Genomic DNA, 15,932 nt, shown 5'->3' with positions numbered 1-15,932 from the left:
CTGGAAGTGTACTGTATGTATTTGCCATAGTGCTGCATGCACCTGTCCTTTGCCTCCCTCTGTGCGTGTGTATGTACGTTATGCCCTCAGGCTCCACTGACTTTATATGAAATATACATGTATATGTGAATAGAAGACAGGGTGCTGGTAGGACGCTGAGGGGAAAGTCAAGCTCTGCAGACTGAGCAACACACTTCCCAGCTGTGCAGTTGCTGTTTGTGGAAGAATGATCTGTCTGTGTTGAGCGGAAATCATGAGGCTGTTTTTTGGGATCCTCCCTTATATAGGCCATGCTGGGATTCAAATTATATGCCACAGAGACGCTGGGAGCAACATATTTACATATGAATGCCTTACTTTCATTTCTTCTTATTTATTTTGGTCTAGAATACCTCAGAGTTTTAGATACTCGTCTCACGAAGAGTTAGTCGAAACGCTTTTTAAATCGTATTTAAAAAAACGAAAACATGCCCAAGTGATAATTCACCACCAAATCCCAATATTTTTTTGTGTCCATTTTGTTAATAATCCTCTGTGGTGGTCCTCATTCCTGTAATATAAAGACTGATATACTGATATAAGCCTGTTCATATGAAAACGACATGACTGTTTTTGCAAAGTGACATTAAATGGTTAATTACACGTATTGCGCCAGTTCCAAGTTTAATGTCCACTGTGCTAAAAAAAGTTAAATGCTCTCCCAAACAGATGTGTTTTTTTTATAGTTAATGCTCAATCGCATATTAAATCAACAAATCCTACCTCCCTGCACTAAACCTAAAACATAAACATAACCGATAGTGGCATTAATGCAAATCTTCACAAAAACATCAGTTGAGCAACCACGAAAATGGATTTTGATTACTGGCCCCATATGCTCAGAAACGACCCACTTTTTAAAAGGATTATAATTTGTCTATTGGTGGTATTCCAGTGGAACAGGTTACAAAGGTTAAACTACTGGGGTAATTTTTTTTTTGTCTTGGTCTGATCATTTTGATCAGATTGTATGCATGATGGGAAATTACTATTACAATTTGAAAAAAAAAAAAAATAAATGCTCAGAACTTCTTAAAGTACTTCAAAGGGTTCTCATCAAAAAGTCCTCCAAGTGCAGCAATGACAGCTTTGCAGATCCTAGGCATTCTAGCTGTCAGTTTGTCCTGATAATCAGGTGACATTTCACCTAACGCTTCCTGTATCCTGTAGTCTTGTCAGGCACGTCTCACTCACCTTACAGTCTAGCTGATCCTACAAAAGCTAAATGTGGTTAAAATCCATTACACTCTTTTCCCATGATCTGTTGTCCATTGTCTGTATTTATTTGCCCACTCTAACCTTTTCTTTTCTTTTTTCTGTTTCAAAAGTGGCTTTTTCTTTGCAATTCTTCCCATAAGGCCTGCGCCCCTGAGTCTTCTTTTTACTGTTGTACATAAAACTGGTGTTGAGCGGGTAGAATTCAATGAAGCTGTCAGCTGAGGACATGTGAGGCATCTATTTTTCAAACTAGAGACTCTGATGTACTTATCCTCCTGTTTAGTTAAACAATGATTGACTGAAAATTTTCTAGAGAAAGCTGTTTCTTAGTTGCCTTTTTTTTTTTTTTACCTAAAATTGACCTTAAGACTTGACAATCTATTTTATAATGTGGCAACTCAAAAACAAACACAATGTTAAGCTGCATTTTATGAACCAAATAGCTTTCAGCTGTGTTTGATATAATGGCAAGTGATTTTCTAGTACCAAATTAGCAATTTAGCATGATTACTCGAGGATTATATGTTGGAGTGATGGCTGCTGGAAATGAGGCCTGTCTAGATTTGATAAAAAATGACTTTTTCAAATAGTGGGGGTATTGTTTTTTACATCCGTAATGACCTGACTGTACTTTGTGATCAGTTGAATGCCACTTTGGTGAATTAAAGTACCAATTTCCTTCCGAAACGGCAAAATCTGTACATAAACTATTGGCTACCAGTTTATATTATTCGTTTCTTATGTGGACCCCACTATCGACCACTTTGTGGAAGCAAATTGGGATCCGAATAAAGACTAAAGATTACACTCATGATAACAAGCACAGGAGACCATAATTGCTGTGTAGCTGACAGCGTACAACCTCCTGTCTTGAAGTTCTTCCATAGGCTTTTTAAAACCATCTCGGAGCACATCTCTGAAATGTACAGCTTTTCACTGTGGTGATCTAACACTGGCGCCTTACTGTAACCTTACATGACCAGACAAGTAACATGTCCTCTGGGAGCAAATTGTACAGGAACTTGTGAAAGTGTTTGGGTAAAGGAGTCAGTGGGCAGAAATATAATAGTTTTAAAGGAATAGTTCACCCCCAAATGAAAGGTCAGTCGTGATTTACTTACCCTCATGTCATTCCAACTATTCCAAAATGTGTCATGAGGTGTAAATGATGACAGGATTTTCATTTCGGGTGAACTGTTCCCTTTAAGACAGAGGACTTTTTTCAAAGTAGTTAGATAATCACTGCAAATCTTCAGAGGAAAACTTACCGGCATTGTACCATCTTTTCTGTCATTTACTGCACCAGAAATAGAGACTCTGTGATCTAAATGTTGTATTTCTGCTACATTTGGGCCCCTCGGAGACCCAACATGGTGTTTGTTAGCTCCACTGATGGATCATTAAAGCTTTTAGTCAACCAGATCATTTGTTCTCTAATGAGAGACGGAGAAATGCGAGCACTGATACTCATCAATGATCAATGTCTTCTCCCTGTTTTAACTGTATCTCTCGTTTTCTGTCTCTCTCTCTCTCTCTCTCTCTGTCTCCTTATCTTTCTATCAGAGATAAAAGAGTTTTAAACGCTTGGGAACAATTAGCCTCACCCCTCTAATCAAATCTCTCATGCGTGGCTCTTTCCACCTCATTTTCATAAAACCTTTCTAATATCCCAAACCATGCATCACATTAACACTACCCCCTCATGTCTCTTCCTTTCTGAATTATCGTGTGCCTCTGTGACTAACCAGCTATTGCGTCTTTAATGCACTTTCATTTTAGAATTTACTGTAGTCAAATCTTAATTGGCAAAATATTCATCCTAAATAGTATTCAAGATTAGGATAAGTCCATCCCGAATTATAGTATGTTGAAAATTGCATCTACATCTCGAAGCTGTATGCTTGTCATAATATTTCCAATGGTGTTTCAAAGTATGCATGCTTTTTGAACATCTCTGTGCATGCTTATTGGGGGCTGATATTGCACAAAATCCCTTGCACTATAAAGATGACATTTTCAGTAGAGAAACGGAAGAATGCAAGGGTTAAACTGCAACAGCAGTTTCTGTATAAACATCAGAGTTGAAGCCGGGAATTTGTCTAAATCAAACTTTATGGTAGTTGCCTCAAATTAATTTGGCCAATATTTGATTTGTGCTTTCTCATTATTTTAATGCAGAATGGAATTATGTGAATTGGGATTCATCCATGGAATTCCTATTCCCGTCCCTTTCTTTTTCCTCCACAGAGCTAAAACTTCCTCCTTTAAATTAGTGAAACCAGAGAGGTACTGCAAACTGTCGGTCCAATAGATCATTCTGACAGCTTAATTTTAATGCGTGATTATCGTTCCATCTTATAATTGTATTATCCAACCGTTCAATTAATTTGGCCTATATTTACACCGATGATTAGGAAGAGAATTGAAACTGTAGTCTCTGGCTTTGTATGTTGAGAGTAACTGTTCAGGTAGCTCTCTTGATATTCCTTCTTCTATACGAATAGGGCACAAATCTGCTCTAGGGATCTTTCCATTACTCCAACCTTAATCTACCATGATATTATATGATAATGGATGAATCTACATAGAATGACAGGACATGATTGTGTTGTGTGTTACAAACTAAGTCTACAAGTGTAGACATTGTGTATTGCTGAAAAGAACATCTTAAACCAGACCATGGTGGTTTGCTGGTCTCCCAGTATGGCAAACTAGTTTTAGCTATTCTAGCTGGTTTCCAAGCCTGGCCAAGTGCCCGTACCGCTATAAAACCATTAAACTAGACCAGTATGGCAAAGTGGAAATATGCTAAGTGGCCAGCTAAGCTAGTGAACTCTCTTAGGCTGGTTTAAAGTGTTTTTTTCAGCAGGGTATTGCACACTTTAGAGTCGAGCTAGAGAGTAAACTCAAGCTTGTGAGTCAGGGTTTAGGTTTGTAGAACTGCAAACAAAAAAATAGGCCATGTTTGAAGTTCCATGTGCAAATAGGAGTAGCAGGCACAGATTACAGTAAAACACAATACGAGTCTGTGAGCTTTATTTGCTGCTTGTCAAATTATTCCTGAGAACTGATACTTTTTTTTTCCATCTCAATCAGATTGTACATGGTGTTGCTGCAGTTCCCTGTCTGTCACTCACTCGACATTGTGTCGATGTAGTGACATTAGGGATTCGATCTTGAGATCACCTTTGCTTGAAATAGAAAAGGCCAATGAGAATTGACGAGTGGAATTTGCATGCCACTCTACGCCCCGGACATTCGGGTATAAAAGGAGATGGTGTGCACCTCTCATTCAGATTTTTTCTTCGGAGCTAAATGCATGCTTGTGTTCATCCTCTCACCTTTCACTTTCGCTGTTGGATTTTACGGCTCATATCAGTGGTCACCCTCGCATGGTCGAGTGTTGTGCTTCCCCTGGGCACTCCGGCAGCTGAGTCTATGGTGCTAAAAGAGTATATTCAAAGGAGTATATTTCCTTCTAAAAGAGCATGTGCAATCGCCTGGTGTCTTTTTAAAGATGTCCTTCCACTTTTCTGCTACTAGATGTGGCCATTATCTCTCCCCTCCAGACAGCCATGAAATCTGTCTCGAGTGCTTGGGGTGCAAGCAGGCAGTACCTCCCGTTCTCTCGTTCTCCATAGAAAGACAGCCTGCAACAGGTAAGTGTGCCGACCCCAATGGCACATCAACTGCTTAGAGTTGCTGGTGGTATTGCTGGCCCTGAGAAGCCTTCGGCCATTGATTCAAGGCAAGCATGTGTTGGTCCAGACGGGGCAGTGGATTGCAAATTCCCTCGCCAATTCTCATTGGCTTGGTGATTGGGGCTCTCAAGATTGAACCCCTAGTGTCACTACATCGACACAATGTCTCGTTCCCTTCATCAGGGAACAGAGGTTGCATCAGTATCCAATACGTTACTGCTTTTATTTAGGTGGTTAATCCCACTGTTTCAGATGTGTATACATTTTGTAACTTCAGGGAGACAGTTGTGGTTTCATTTTTGCATGTAGTGCCATAGGTTATCCACATTGCACAATATTTTGAAGATGTTTTTGATGGATTTAGGGAAGATTTTACCTCTTTGTAAGTTTTAAAAGTGCTAGATACAGGGTCAAACATTGAGTGAGATATCAATTGTTGATATACTTAGAAGGCCATTTCAGATCAGCCGGAAGAATATGGTGGGAGTTAATGCAGGGCAAGATGTGTGGGTGTTGTATAAATAGCTGGTTGATAGCAGAAATTTAAATATTTCAAAATGATGACAGATTATGAAGATTTTTTGAGACAATGTGTTAACAGAGATGCTCTTTGTAAAATGGTTGAAAAACTTTGGTTGAGAAAATTTCTCATTAATACAGTACTACATTGACATCTGTTTGAGGTCTGTTATTAATATACATGTTGTTTAATAGTCTTTGAAATGTGTGAATACTTTGTGTGAGGAGATTGTCTGTCAACTTACTTTTATTAAAAGTGTTTTTAAAACTAAAAAGTGTCATTCTTCCCTATTAATTTCTCATTATCTCACTTTCTTTGTGTCTCTCTGCAGATGATGTTCCCCCATACTTTAAGACAGAACCGGTACCGAGTCAGTTGCATCTGGAGAGGAACCGGTTGGTTCTGACCTGTATGGCCGAGGGTAGCTGGCCTCTGGAATTTAAATGGATCCACAATGACACAGAGATCACTCATTTCTCACTGGAGTACAGGTCAGTGTGTTGTGTAATAATACACGTTTTAATTTGTATTCTGGTATTTATTTATTTATTTATTTTTGTGAATGTTAAATTATTTAAAACAGTATGTCTTGAAGCTCAAGTCTACATAAGCACAGCTCCCCCTTAAATCCCTTTAAAATGCTGCATTGGCAAGTTTAACTACAGTATATCCTCATAATATATACGGTATATATATATATATATATATATATATATATATATATATATATATATATATATATATATATATATATATACATACACATAGTATTATGCTTTATGCAGTAGTTTTGTGATTAAACATTTTAAACAGCATAGCACTTTTAAGTTAGTCATTCATTAATGTTTTTTTCCATTGAAAAAAAATATCAGCTTAGTAATAGTACAGTAAATATATTTTATATATATTTATATTTACAGTAAATATATTTTTCTCCCTGAAAGCCTGGCTTCTCTATATGAAGATTGGGGGACCTCACAATTGGGCGTGGCTTTGCAACAAATGGCCAATACAAAACAGTGATGTTAGTTAAGCGATTATATTCTTGTCTTTTCATGCCCAAACCACTACCGGCAGGCTTATCTTACTGTTGGTCGGCATCGGATCCATTCACAGTCTTTCTAGAGTCTGAACTATTCAGAGGGGACTGTGTGATTTGAGATGACCAATGAAAATTTTCCTGAGGGTTTAGTCATGACTGCGGGGCATGGTTTTCACTCAAGTGGTTTGGGGGAAAAATCACACGTGTTGAAGCAACATTTCCGTCTCTTTCCCTAGCTTTGGCTGTGACCAATATGATCAAATGTTTGTTTTATTAGTTAAAATACCTATAATAGAACTTCTCCTTGCAATCTGAACAGCAATTTTTTTTTTTTATCACACACAAATAGTTTCATCTTTATTTACTGAGGAAAAGATTCAAAGAAATAATTATACAATTTGGAAAAGCCAAAATTAGCATTTAAAAACAATTGTATCTGCCATCAAATGTACTCAGGTCATCCAATTAAGAGTTTCTTTTAATTAACTATTATCTGAATATAATATAAATCAACTCTGGAGCTGTGGTGAATGGATTTTTAATTAAAAAGATAATGGTGACTGATTACACTGAGGAACAGGATGAGTCTAGATGAGTCTAGTGTGCTGCCCACTATGTTGTCTTCAGGGAGGTGGACTTTTCTATCTCTTAATCTGAGCTATTTTAAGACCTTGCTGACAATGACTGCATTTACTTGTCCTTGAAATTCAGATTAATATTGAAACTTGTCCACATTATGTATAGTAATTTAATTGTAAATTTATGTTCATGTAAACAGTAATTGTCTTTAAAATAAATGCACATTAATGCGCTGATAACTATAAAAAATCAACTTATTGAAAAAAACAGAAAATGCAAGAACCGTGTTTACATGAGGAAATCAGTGATTATTCTCTATTTTTTATATCAAAACTTAAATCGTTTCATGACCTTACCATGATATAAGAAATCCATTTAAGGAATTCACATAATCTTACATGTTGTCGACTGTATAATCGGTGTAAGAACGTGCATGTGAACGCGCTCATTGTCTTAAAGTCTTAAAATCTTTGAATCGTTCACCGGTCTCTGACCTCTGTATCTGTATATTTAGGTTAATTTACACAAATAGACGAAGACTCTGATAAAATTATGATTATTCAAATGTTTTAGAGTGAGGGAGAGATTATAAAATCAGACACATCTAGAGGTCAAGGTGTCCAGTGACATTGATCACAACAGAACCTCACAAGTTTTCTAACTCACAAAAGATTGTCAGACGTATGTACACGCGTGTGTTTGTATGGCATCTCTCCTGTGTCATTGGTGTGCTCCCCTATGACAGGTGAAAGCATGTGAAAATGTGTAGGTCAGCAAAGCTCTATGGTAATTTTGCCATGGGCTGTTTTCTATGCAAAGAGAGAGAGAGAGTGATGAATATAAATCCAAGCTCTCACAATGACCTTTCCTTCCTTAGCCTCCTGGTAGATGTAATGTGTACAGTATGTGAGACTCTCATACCCAAAGGAGTCTTTCCCAAATGAGCCGAATCAATTTTTGTCTGGCAGTAGTGTTGTTCTCTAATGCCAGCTCAGCTGACTCTGCTATTGTGGCACTAATGACATCAGCCTGCCTGTGCAAGTGATGAGCTCAGTCGTTTTATGTCTACTTTGTAGGATTAAATGCAACATGTAAGAAAGATATTACTGTATGTAACACAAACCACACTTAATCAGTGAGGTTGGTCAGTTGGTCAGCTGGTTGGTTGGTCAGTTGTTGGTCAGTTGCTTGGTCAACTGGTTGGTCAATCAGCTAGTCGGTCGGTTGATTGGTCAGTCAGACAGTTGTAAAGTCAGCTGGTTTGACATTCAGTTGGTTGGTCATTTGGTTGGTCAATCAGCTAGTTGGTCGGTTGATTGGTCAGTCAGTCAGTTGTAAAGTCAGCTGGTTTGACGTTCAGTTGGTTGTCATTTGGTTGGTCTGTCGGTTGGCTGGTCAGATGCTTGTCGGTCAGTGAGGTTGGTTGGTCGGCAAGTTGGCCAGACAGTTGGATGCTTGGTTGAATAGTCATTCAGTTGTTTGTACTGTTGGTCAATTGGTCAGTAGTTGTATGTTTCTGTTTGACACTACAAAGTAATTTGCAGGATTAAATGCAACATGTAAGAAAAATAATACTGTATGTAACGCAAGCCACCCTTAATTAGTGAGGATGGTTGGTCAGTTGGTCAGTCGGTCGGTTTGTCCATCAGTTAGATGTTCAATTGGTTGGGCGGTCGCTTGGTCATCAGTTGGTTGGTTGATCAGCTTGTTGGTCGGTTGGTTTGTCAGTCAGTCAGTTAGTCAGTTGGACGGTTGGTCGTTCAGTTGGTCAGTCTGTTGGTCGGTCTGTCAGGTAATTTAGTAGCTGGTCAATCAGTTGTCAGTCAGTAAGTTGTTCGATTGGTTGGTTGGCCAGTTGACTATATATTTACAAACAGATAAATTACTTGCAGGCTTGTTTTAAGGCTGTTCTCACTATCTTATATATTGTTCCTTGTTTCAGTTTTTTTTTGGTTCTTTCTCTCATGTTTAAATCTAAGTAAACAAGTTTGACTCTCGCTGCAGACTCTGATACCATATTTTCACATTAAGAGGGACAATTTCACGCTGGATCTGCACGTATTAACTTGAGTTCAGTGCAATAATTTGCCTTGACTGGAGGTTGGCAGGGACAAGTTCTCACTGAGTGTTCTCACTGAAATTTAGTGAAAGATCTCAAAAACAGTTAGCCTATGCCATTGACATTGTCACATTTTTCTGGTAAGGTTTTTTTTTTTTTCAGAAAGACGGTCTCTGCTAAGAAATTTTATATAGAAATTAAGTTCTAACAGTTTGAATTTCTTTCAGTTTGGTTTGCATCACAGTTCTATGGTCACAGTTTCGGTTTGTTTATGTAAATACTTAATACAGTGTGTCACTGTTAGTTGTGCTCCAATTAGGAAATTTGAGGATGATAATATTTTAATAATACGATAATATTGTATGGCTTCTTTTACCATACTTTCAGAAGCACTACAGTATATGCTATGTGTGTGGGTGTGGTTGAGTGCCCATCTGGGGTGAGAGAAAGCGATAAGGGCATCCACCTGAGATGAATTGTGACTAATTACCATTTCCATGTTCACAGTGAGTGTCAGGGGAGATAAAAGACAACCCAGTCCACTGAAAGAGGGAGAGAGAGCCCAGATGATCTTCATATTGTTGTGCCTTGAGTTTATGTTCGTGCGAAGCTGTACTGTTGCGTTGTAAAGCAAACAAGTTTCGAGTTTAAAAGACATTCCTTTGTTGGAATCGCCGAATCGGCTCAACAATATAAAAGATCAACGGCAGCAGCCAACACACCTACAGCTTCTCAGCTGGGCTCTCTCTTCCTCTTTAGGTTGACTGGGCCATCTTTTATGTCCCCCTACTCTCTATGAGAACATGGAAATGGTAATTAGTCACAATTCATCTCAGGTGAATGTCCTTACCGCTTTCTCTCTCCCCAGATGGGCACTCAACCACGCCCTCATCTCCACAATGCATTTTAATGATAATTGTTACAACCCTAACAACGTTTTAACATTGTTTAGTCACCATTTGTCCGATGTAGATAGCATTTGATACATTTACTATAATCTACAGTGGAGTTTGGAAGTATTTGGAGACTTTAGCTACACATAAAAATATATGAGTTTTGCATTAGATAACAAAATAAAAACCAAATGGCCTTTATGTAAATTTAAAAACAGCTTAAGCACACTTTTCAAACAAAATGTTTCACTCCAAAAAAATTCTGTTTCTCAAATGTAAGTGGAATTATACATCCTAAGTCTTCATACATCCACTAAAAATTACCTTGGCACCATTTGGTTAAACGTAACTATTAAAATGGCAAAGATATGTGAAGTTAGTTCGTAGTTCCAAGAACATAGTCTAGCATCATTGGTTTGCTGCCACTTGGGTTCTCATCTAATGCAATAAAATTCTTACATTTTTAAGCGTGGCTTCTGTATGTGTCCAAATATTTTTTGGGGGCCCTGCAAATGCTCATCATTTCACACTTCATTTACTGCCCTCCAGGAAAGTAATAATCTTTTGGAAAATAGTTTTAAAATCAGTTGTTTTGGAGTAATTCGTCCAGTCAAAGAAACGTACACATCTGTTCTCTGCGACTAAAATAATCTGCGCTTCTCTAGTGTTTCCATAAAAATCTCTCTGCTCCTTATTCAAGCAAACACACTGTTCTTATTTCAAATTGCCTGCCATTAGTGTAACCATAACCGATAGTGCTGCTGTTGTTTGGTTACTGCAAGGCAGTGCCATTCATCAATGATATGCACTGATTATTCTGTAGCCAGAAGATGTTATCTGCACTTCCTGTTTCTTCGCCTGCAGACCGAGTCGTGCAGCATTTCGCTCACAGCAAATTGAATCACCTGCAGTGTATGCCTGTAGAAGATGCATTCTTTTATTTATTTTGCCTATAACCACAAGTTGCCAAAAAAACTGGAGCAGAAAAAGCACTGTTTTGCTTTCTTTTTTGGATGTATACATTTGCCTGGTCTGTTGTAGCACTGGCTACATTTCTGTGACCTGATACCAACGCATATCACTTACTGAGCAATACTTTAAATCCAGACAATGCTAAGGAATTTCCTTCTGTACCTAAACTACGACATAATTTTTTTTTTTTTAGTTTAGTGATATAATGGCTGCTTTGTAATGTGAGTGTGTGTTTCTGTCTGGCTGTGCATTTGTGAGTAAATACTGTATGTAAATCGAAGCAATTGCATCTGAGATGGTCCAGATATACCCAAAGTTAAAAGACATTAGATCAACACTGATGGTCACCAGCATACATTATGGGGTGTTTTGGATACTGGTGTACCTACCAGGTTTCTTAACTAGCTTTACCAGTCTCATCATAATGACCATAGGCTGGTTGACCAGTATTTTTGTTAGTAAACAACATGGCTATGCTTGTTCACCAGCTAGACTAGCTCTAAACCAGCATGAACCAGCTTGGGCCAGTTGTATAATTTACATTATTCTAACATATGTTGTGTGACAAAACATAAATTACTGAGATATTCTTCTAAAAATCTTTGTTTGTGTTCAGCAGAAGAAAGACAGTAATACACATCTGGGATGGCATGAGGATGAGTAAATGATTAGAGAATTTTCATTTTTGAGTGTGATATCTCTTTAATATGTTTTTGGAAATATCCAATATGTTGTGTATAATAACATGTTTATAGGTCATTTATATGGGAATGTGTAAAATATCATTAAAATGAAACTTACAGCAGTTTAATGCAGCAGTATGAATGTCTTTTGCATTTTAATTTTACTTCCTTAAATTCAAATTATAGTTGCAATTCAGATTCAAATTACAATTCAGGAAGTGAATTCTCAATTCAGTTCTAATTGTGTTTATGGTGCAATATAAGTCAAGCATTTTTCAGTAAATCGCAATCAGTTGATGTGCTCTTGAGAGTTCTTGAACATCTCCAGGAGTCTGACGATATCATTTATCTGATGTAAATGCATTTTATTTCTAAAGGCATTAAAAAAGATCAAAAAAATACTGAAGTGGACAGTGAAGGTCTTCCAATTATTGAAGTGCGCATATACATTCTATTGATAAGAGTTGTAGCTTTTGAAGCAAGCTACTATACTAAGATTTCTCGACTGGGAACTTTTTTCTTTGACATCTTTGAAGAGTTGCGCAGTTGCTCTTGCGGAAATGTTAAAGCCACAATCACGGACAGCCTGACCAGTGACGGGTTGCCAAGGCAACATCAGAAAAGACAGGTGACTGCTTGTCACCCATCTCAGTCGGGGAGCATTTGAACTTCATCTCTGGCTTTTTCGCTCTATCGCATGCCTTTCTCTTCTCCGTAAACGGAAGGCTAATTAAAGGGGACCAGACATTGTGGTCTGTTGGCTGGAACATCAATCAATCAATGTCTTGAGCCCCAGCCCCTACTGACTCTCCCTCAACCTGCTGCACAGGCTCGCAGCTCTTTTAAAGGTTAATTATATTCATTAGAGAAAGAAGGGATGGGAGAGAAGATAGAGAGGAGGTCACCCTGAATATGTGGCGCTGGTGGCAGGATTTGATTCTTCACGGAACTTTGCAAGTTTAAACTCAAAGCCAAAAGCACCACCTGTCAGAATACGTATCTCTTTTCTTAAAGGAATAGCTCATGTACAATTTTGTCATTATTTACTCACCCTCATATTGTTCCAACCCTATATGACTTTCTACTGTGGAACACAAAAGAATATCCTGAGCTACTCTTTTCCAAACAGTATAATGAAAGTGAATGAGAAAATAACAAAAAAGTAGTCCATACAACTTTAACACTAAATTTTGGTCTGCTTCTTATACAAAATTTTGCTTAAAAGTCATATAGACTACATTCACTACTTTGAATGAACAAATCATTTAGACGGTTGTTCTGAAATGAATCAATGATTTGAATTACAAGGATTTAATCCCAAACTGATCCATATCACTGATCCAATTATCTGGTCGCATGGAGATGGTAAGATCTTCTCTGAATAAAGACTTTAATTTGGGTCTGTTCCTAACACAAAGCTATCATATGACTTCAGAAGACTTAGACTATAATGTATTTATTGTTCTTCAGTCCTCATACACTTTTATTATTTTGAAAAGCAAGAATATTCTTAAAAAATAAAATAAAACAAAAGAAAGAAAGAAAATGAATGAATGAATGAATATGTTTTGGAATGGCATATGGGTGAGTAAATAAGACAACATTTTTCTTTTTTGGTAAACTTTTCCTCAACTCAGACCCAAGTACCACCGGTCAGAATTTCCCCCTATTTTTCACTTGTAGAATTAGCTGTATGTAGCATGTACTGCATGCACTGATAAAGTCAGCCAAATGTTTCAGGGCATATGTGTATTTCCCTCGCTATCACACTAAAAAGTGTACCCCCACCACCAACCATACATCCTAATTAGTTCATTAGCGCTAATATACTTCACACAAGAAGCAATTTACCATGCCTGGCAGGAAATTTAACCTGCTAACCTCATCACTAATATCGTTTGATACTTTATTTTAGTCTGTTAATAACAGCTCCCGCAACTCCTGCGTTCTAACAAGACACCTGTCATTTAAGCCCAACCACTTTATTTCACCACTCCAGGCATTTGATCTTGCCTCTCTCACAGCTAGGCTAAACTGCAGGTCTGTCGTCAGTGTGGGTATAAATAAAAGGTACAGCTGTTATGGACTGATTATTCTGATAGATCTCTATGCCGCTTGTGTCTGACATTTTCTCAATGAAGCTCAAGCATGTTTTGAAATTGAAATATTTTTAATATTAAGACTCATTAGAGTAGATACACAGTACACATCTCTTTACATTATAAACATAAACATTGATATAGGCTTGTTTTCCCAGTGAACACAAGTTTTTATAGGAGCACTGTATCTGGAAAGATTGCCACCTATACGTCAGTCGTGGAACTATTCTTTTGCAAAAGATATAGAGTAAACCCTTCATTTTTTCTCAAATAAAAAATAAAATAAATAATAATAGAAATACATATATATTGTATATGTTTAAAATAAATTCTTAAAAATGTTGTGGTCCGTTCTCATTTTTGCCTATCGCAGCCCATTCAGCACATTTCGCGGCCGACCCACAGGCCCGCTTGCTTCTACCGATGGCCATTCCACCCCTGATCGGCCCCAAAGTGCATCGGCTTACCAGGAAAATGCCCGGTATGCCAGATTACCAGTCCAGCCCTGAATATAATACATTACTTAGTTGTGGAAAAAATCAACATGAATACAAAGATAACATTTTTAAGAACTTTGCATGCTTGTTTTGAACCAGATTAAAGGGATTTTAAAGGGATAGTTCACCCAAAAATGAAAATTCTGCCATTAAGCGCATATTTCTCTTCTCTTTCATTCAATGGAAAAAGAGTGCATTCAACACTCATCAAAATGTATCCTATTGTGTTCCACGGAAGGAAGAAAATAACAAAGGTTTGAAAGAATGTTAGGGTGAGTAAGGATGACAGAATTGTTCATCATCTTTGGGCATCATTGGAAGAGGCGGCAGGAAATTATTGGATATAGAGAATGACTGGAATTGGGACATGTTGCAGTTTAGATTCGAACCTGCGCCACTCACATGAGCACCACAGCTCTAATTGTAACTATATTTGATCATGATTATTCTGTTACTGTTTCCCATGTCTTATAAATTTACGCTGAAGGTTTATGCCCAACTGATGTAAACTGGTCAGTTAATTATATACTTTGAGTGGCAGATTGTAACGTTGCCACTTTCCAGTTGCAAACTTTATAGCCACACCACTGACCTTCCAAACTGCCTCCGGATAATCCATCACTGTCCTCTTGGTGTCTCCCTGCTTTCATGTCTTTCTTTTTTCTTGTTTGTTCTCTGTTTCTTGTTTTTTGATTCATAACATTATGTTGTCTCATGACACTCATTCTCTTTTTCTGTCTGTCTCATTATCTTTCTTTCCATCTCTCTGTCTCTCATTCTCTGTGTCTGGACAGATCTCTTTACCGGCTCTACTCCATTGTTTGTATTGATTGCAATTTGAGGTCAATGGCTTTTTAAAGCATCTTGATCGAAGCACAGACGTACTCATCTCCCTCTCTTTCGCTCAACTTCCTTCCTTCTGTCTCTCTCATTTCTGTGCTATTTCATTCTTTTATCTCCCTCATCATTGATCCATGAGGTCTGGGATCATTCCAGTCCAGTAATGTGTGGCCCAGGTGCCTTTAGGTCATTTAAATATGGGTCCAGGTCAGTTGAGCTGAGAGAAGATGTGGTTTGTTCGGATTAAAACGTTCTTCCACTTCACAATAAGAAATAAATTAACATAATGAGGTTTTTGTAGGTATATACACTGACTCTGTGTGATAACTGGTGTATTTACCAAAGCCATTATTGTATAAAGGTCAAAGTACAATATAAAACTTAACTGTATAGTATACCTTGTCCTAATTAGACATGGCTTGACAAGTTTCCAGAATCAAGTCTGTTGTCTGTTCTCAAGTGTTCAAGTTGTTTTGTCTCTTAGTCCAAGTCTGTTAGCTATAATGAAGCCATAATGTCCTCCTCCTATAAGTTGACAAAAGTGTATTTTATCATATTTTTTCAAAGGAATAATTAGCCCAAAAATAATAAAATATCTCATAATTCACCATAATTCACACTCACCCTCACGCCATCCCAGATGTGTATAACTTTCTTTCTTCTGCATAACACAAACAAAGATTTTTAGAAGAATATCTCAGCTCTGTAGGTCCACATAATGCAAGTGAATGTTGACCAAAACTTTGAAGCTCCAAAATGCACATAAAGGCAGAATAAAAGTAATCCATAT

At 37.6% G+C, this 15,932-nt stretch overlaps 1 protein-coding gene across 1 annotated transcript in view; it reads left to right on the top strand.

Moving 5' to 3' along the window:
- Window positions 1-5,830: 5,830 nt before the first annotated feature.
- LOC127626653 (protein sidekick-2-like) overlaps window positions 5,831-15,932 on the top strand; it is a 92,545-nt gene continuing 82,443 nt past the window's right edge. Inside the window, exon 1 of the mRNA XM_052102632.1 lies at window positions 5,831-5,969. Within this exon, the coding sequence (XP_051958592.1) occupies window positions 5,890-5,969 (80 nt within the window). The 5' untranslated portion in view covers window positions 5,831-5,889. The remainder of the gene's footprint in view (window positions 5,970-15,932) is intronic.

Source organism: Xyrauchen texanus, chromosome 33 (assembly GCF_025860055.1).
Source record: "Xyrauchen texanus isolate HMW12.3.18 chromosome 33, RBS_HiC_50CHRs, whole genome shotgun sequence".
Classification (NCBI taxonomy): Eukaryota; Metazoa; Chordata; class Actinopteri; order Cypriniformes; family Catostomidae; genus Xyrauchen; species Xyrauchen texanus.
This window is presented reverse-complemented; position numbering and strand designations above follow the sequence as displayed.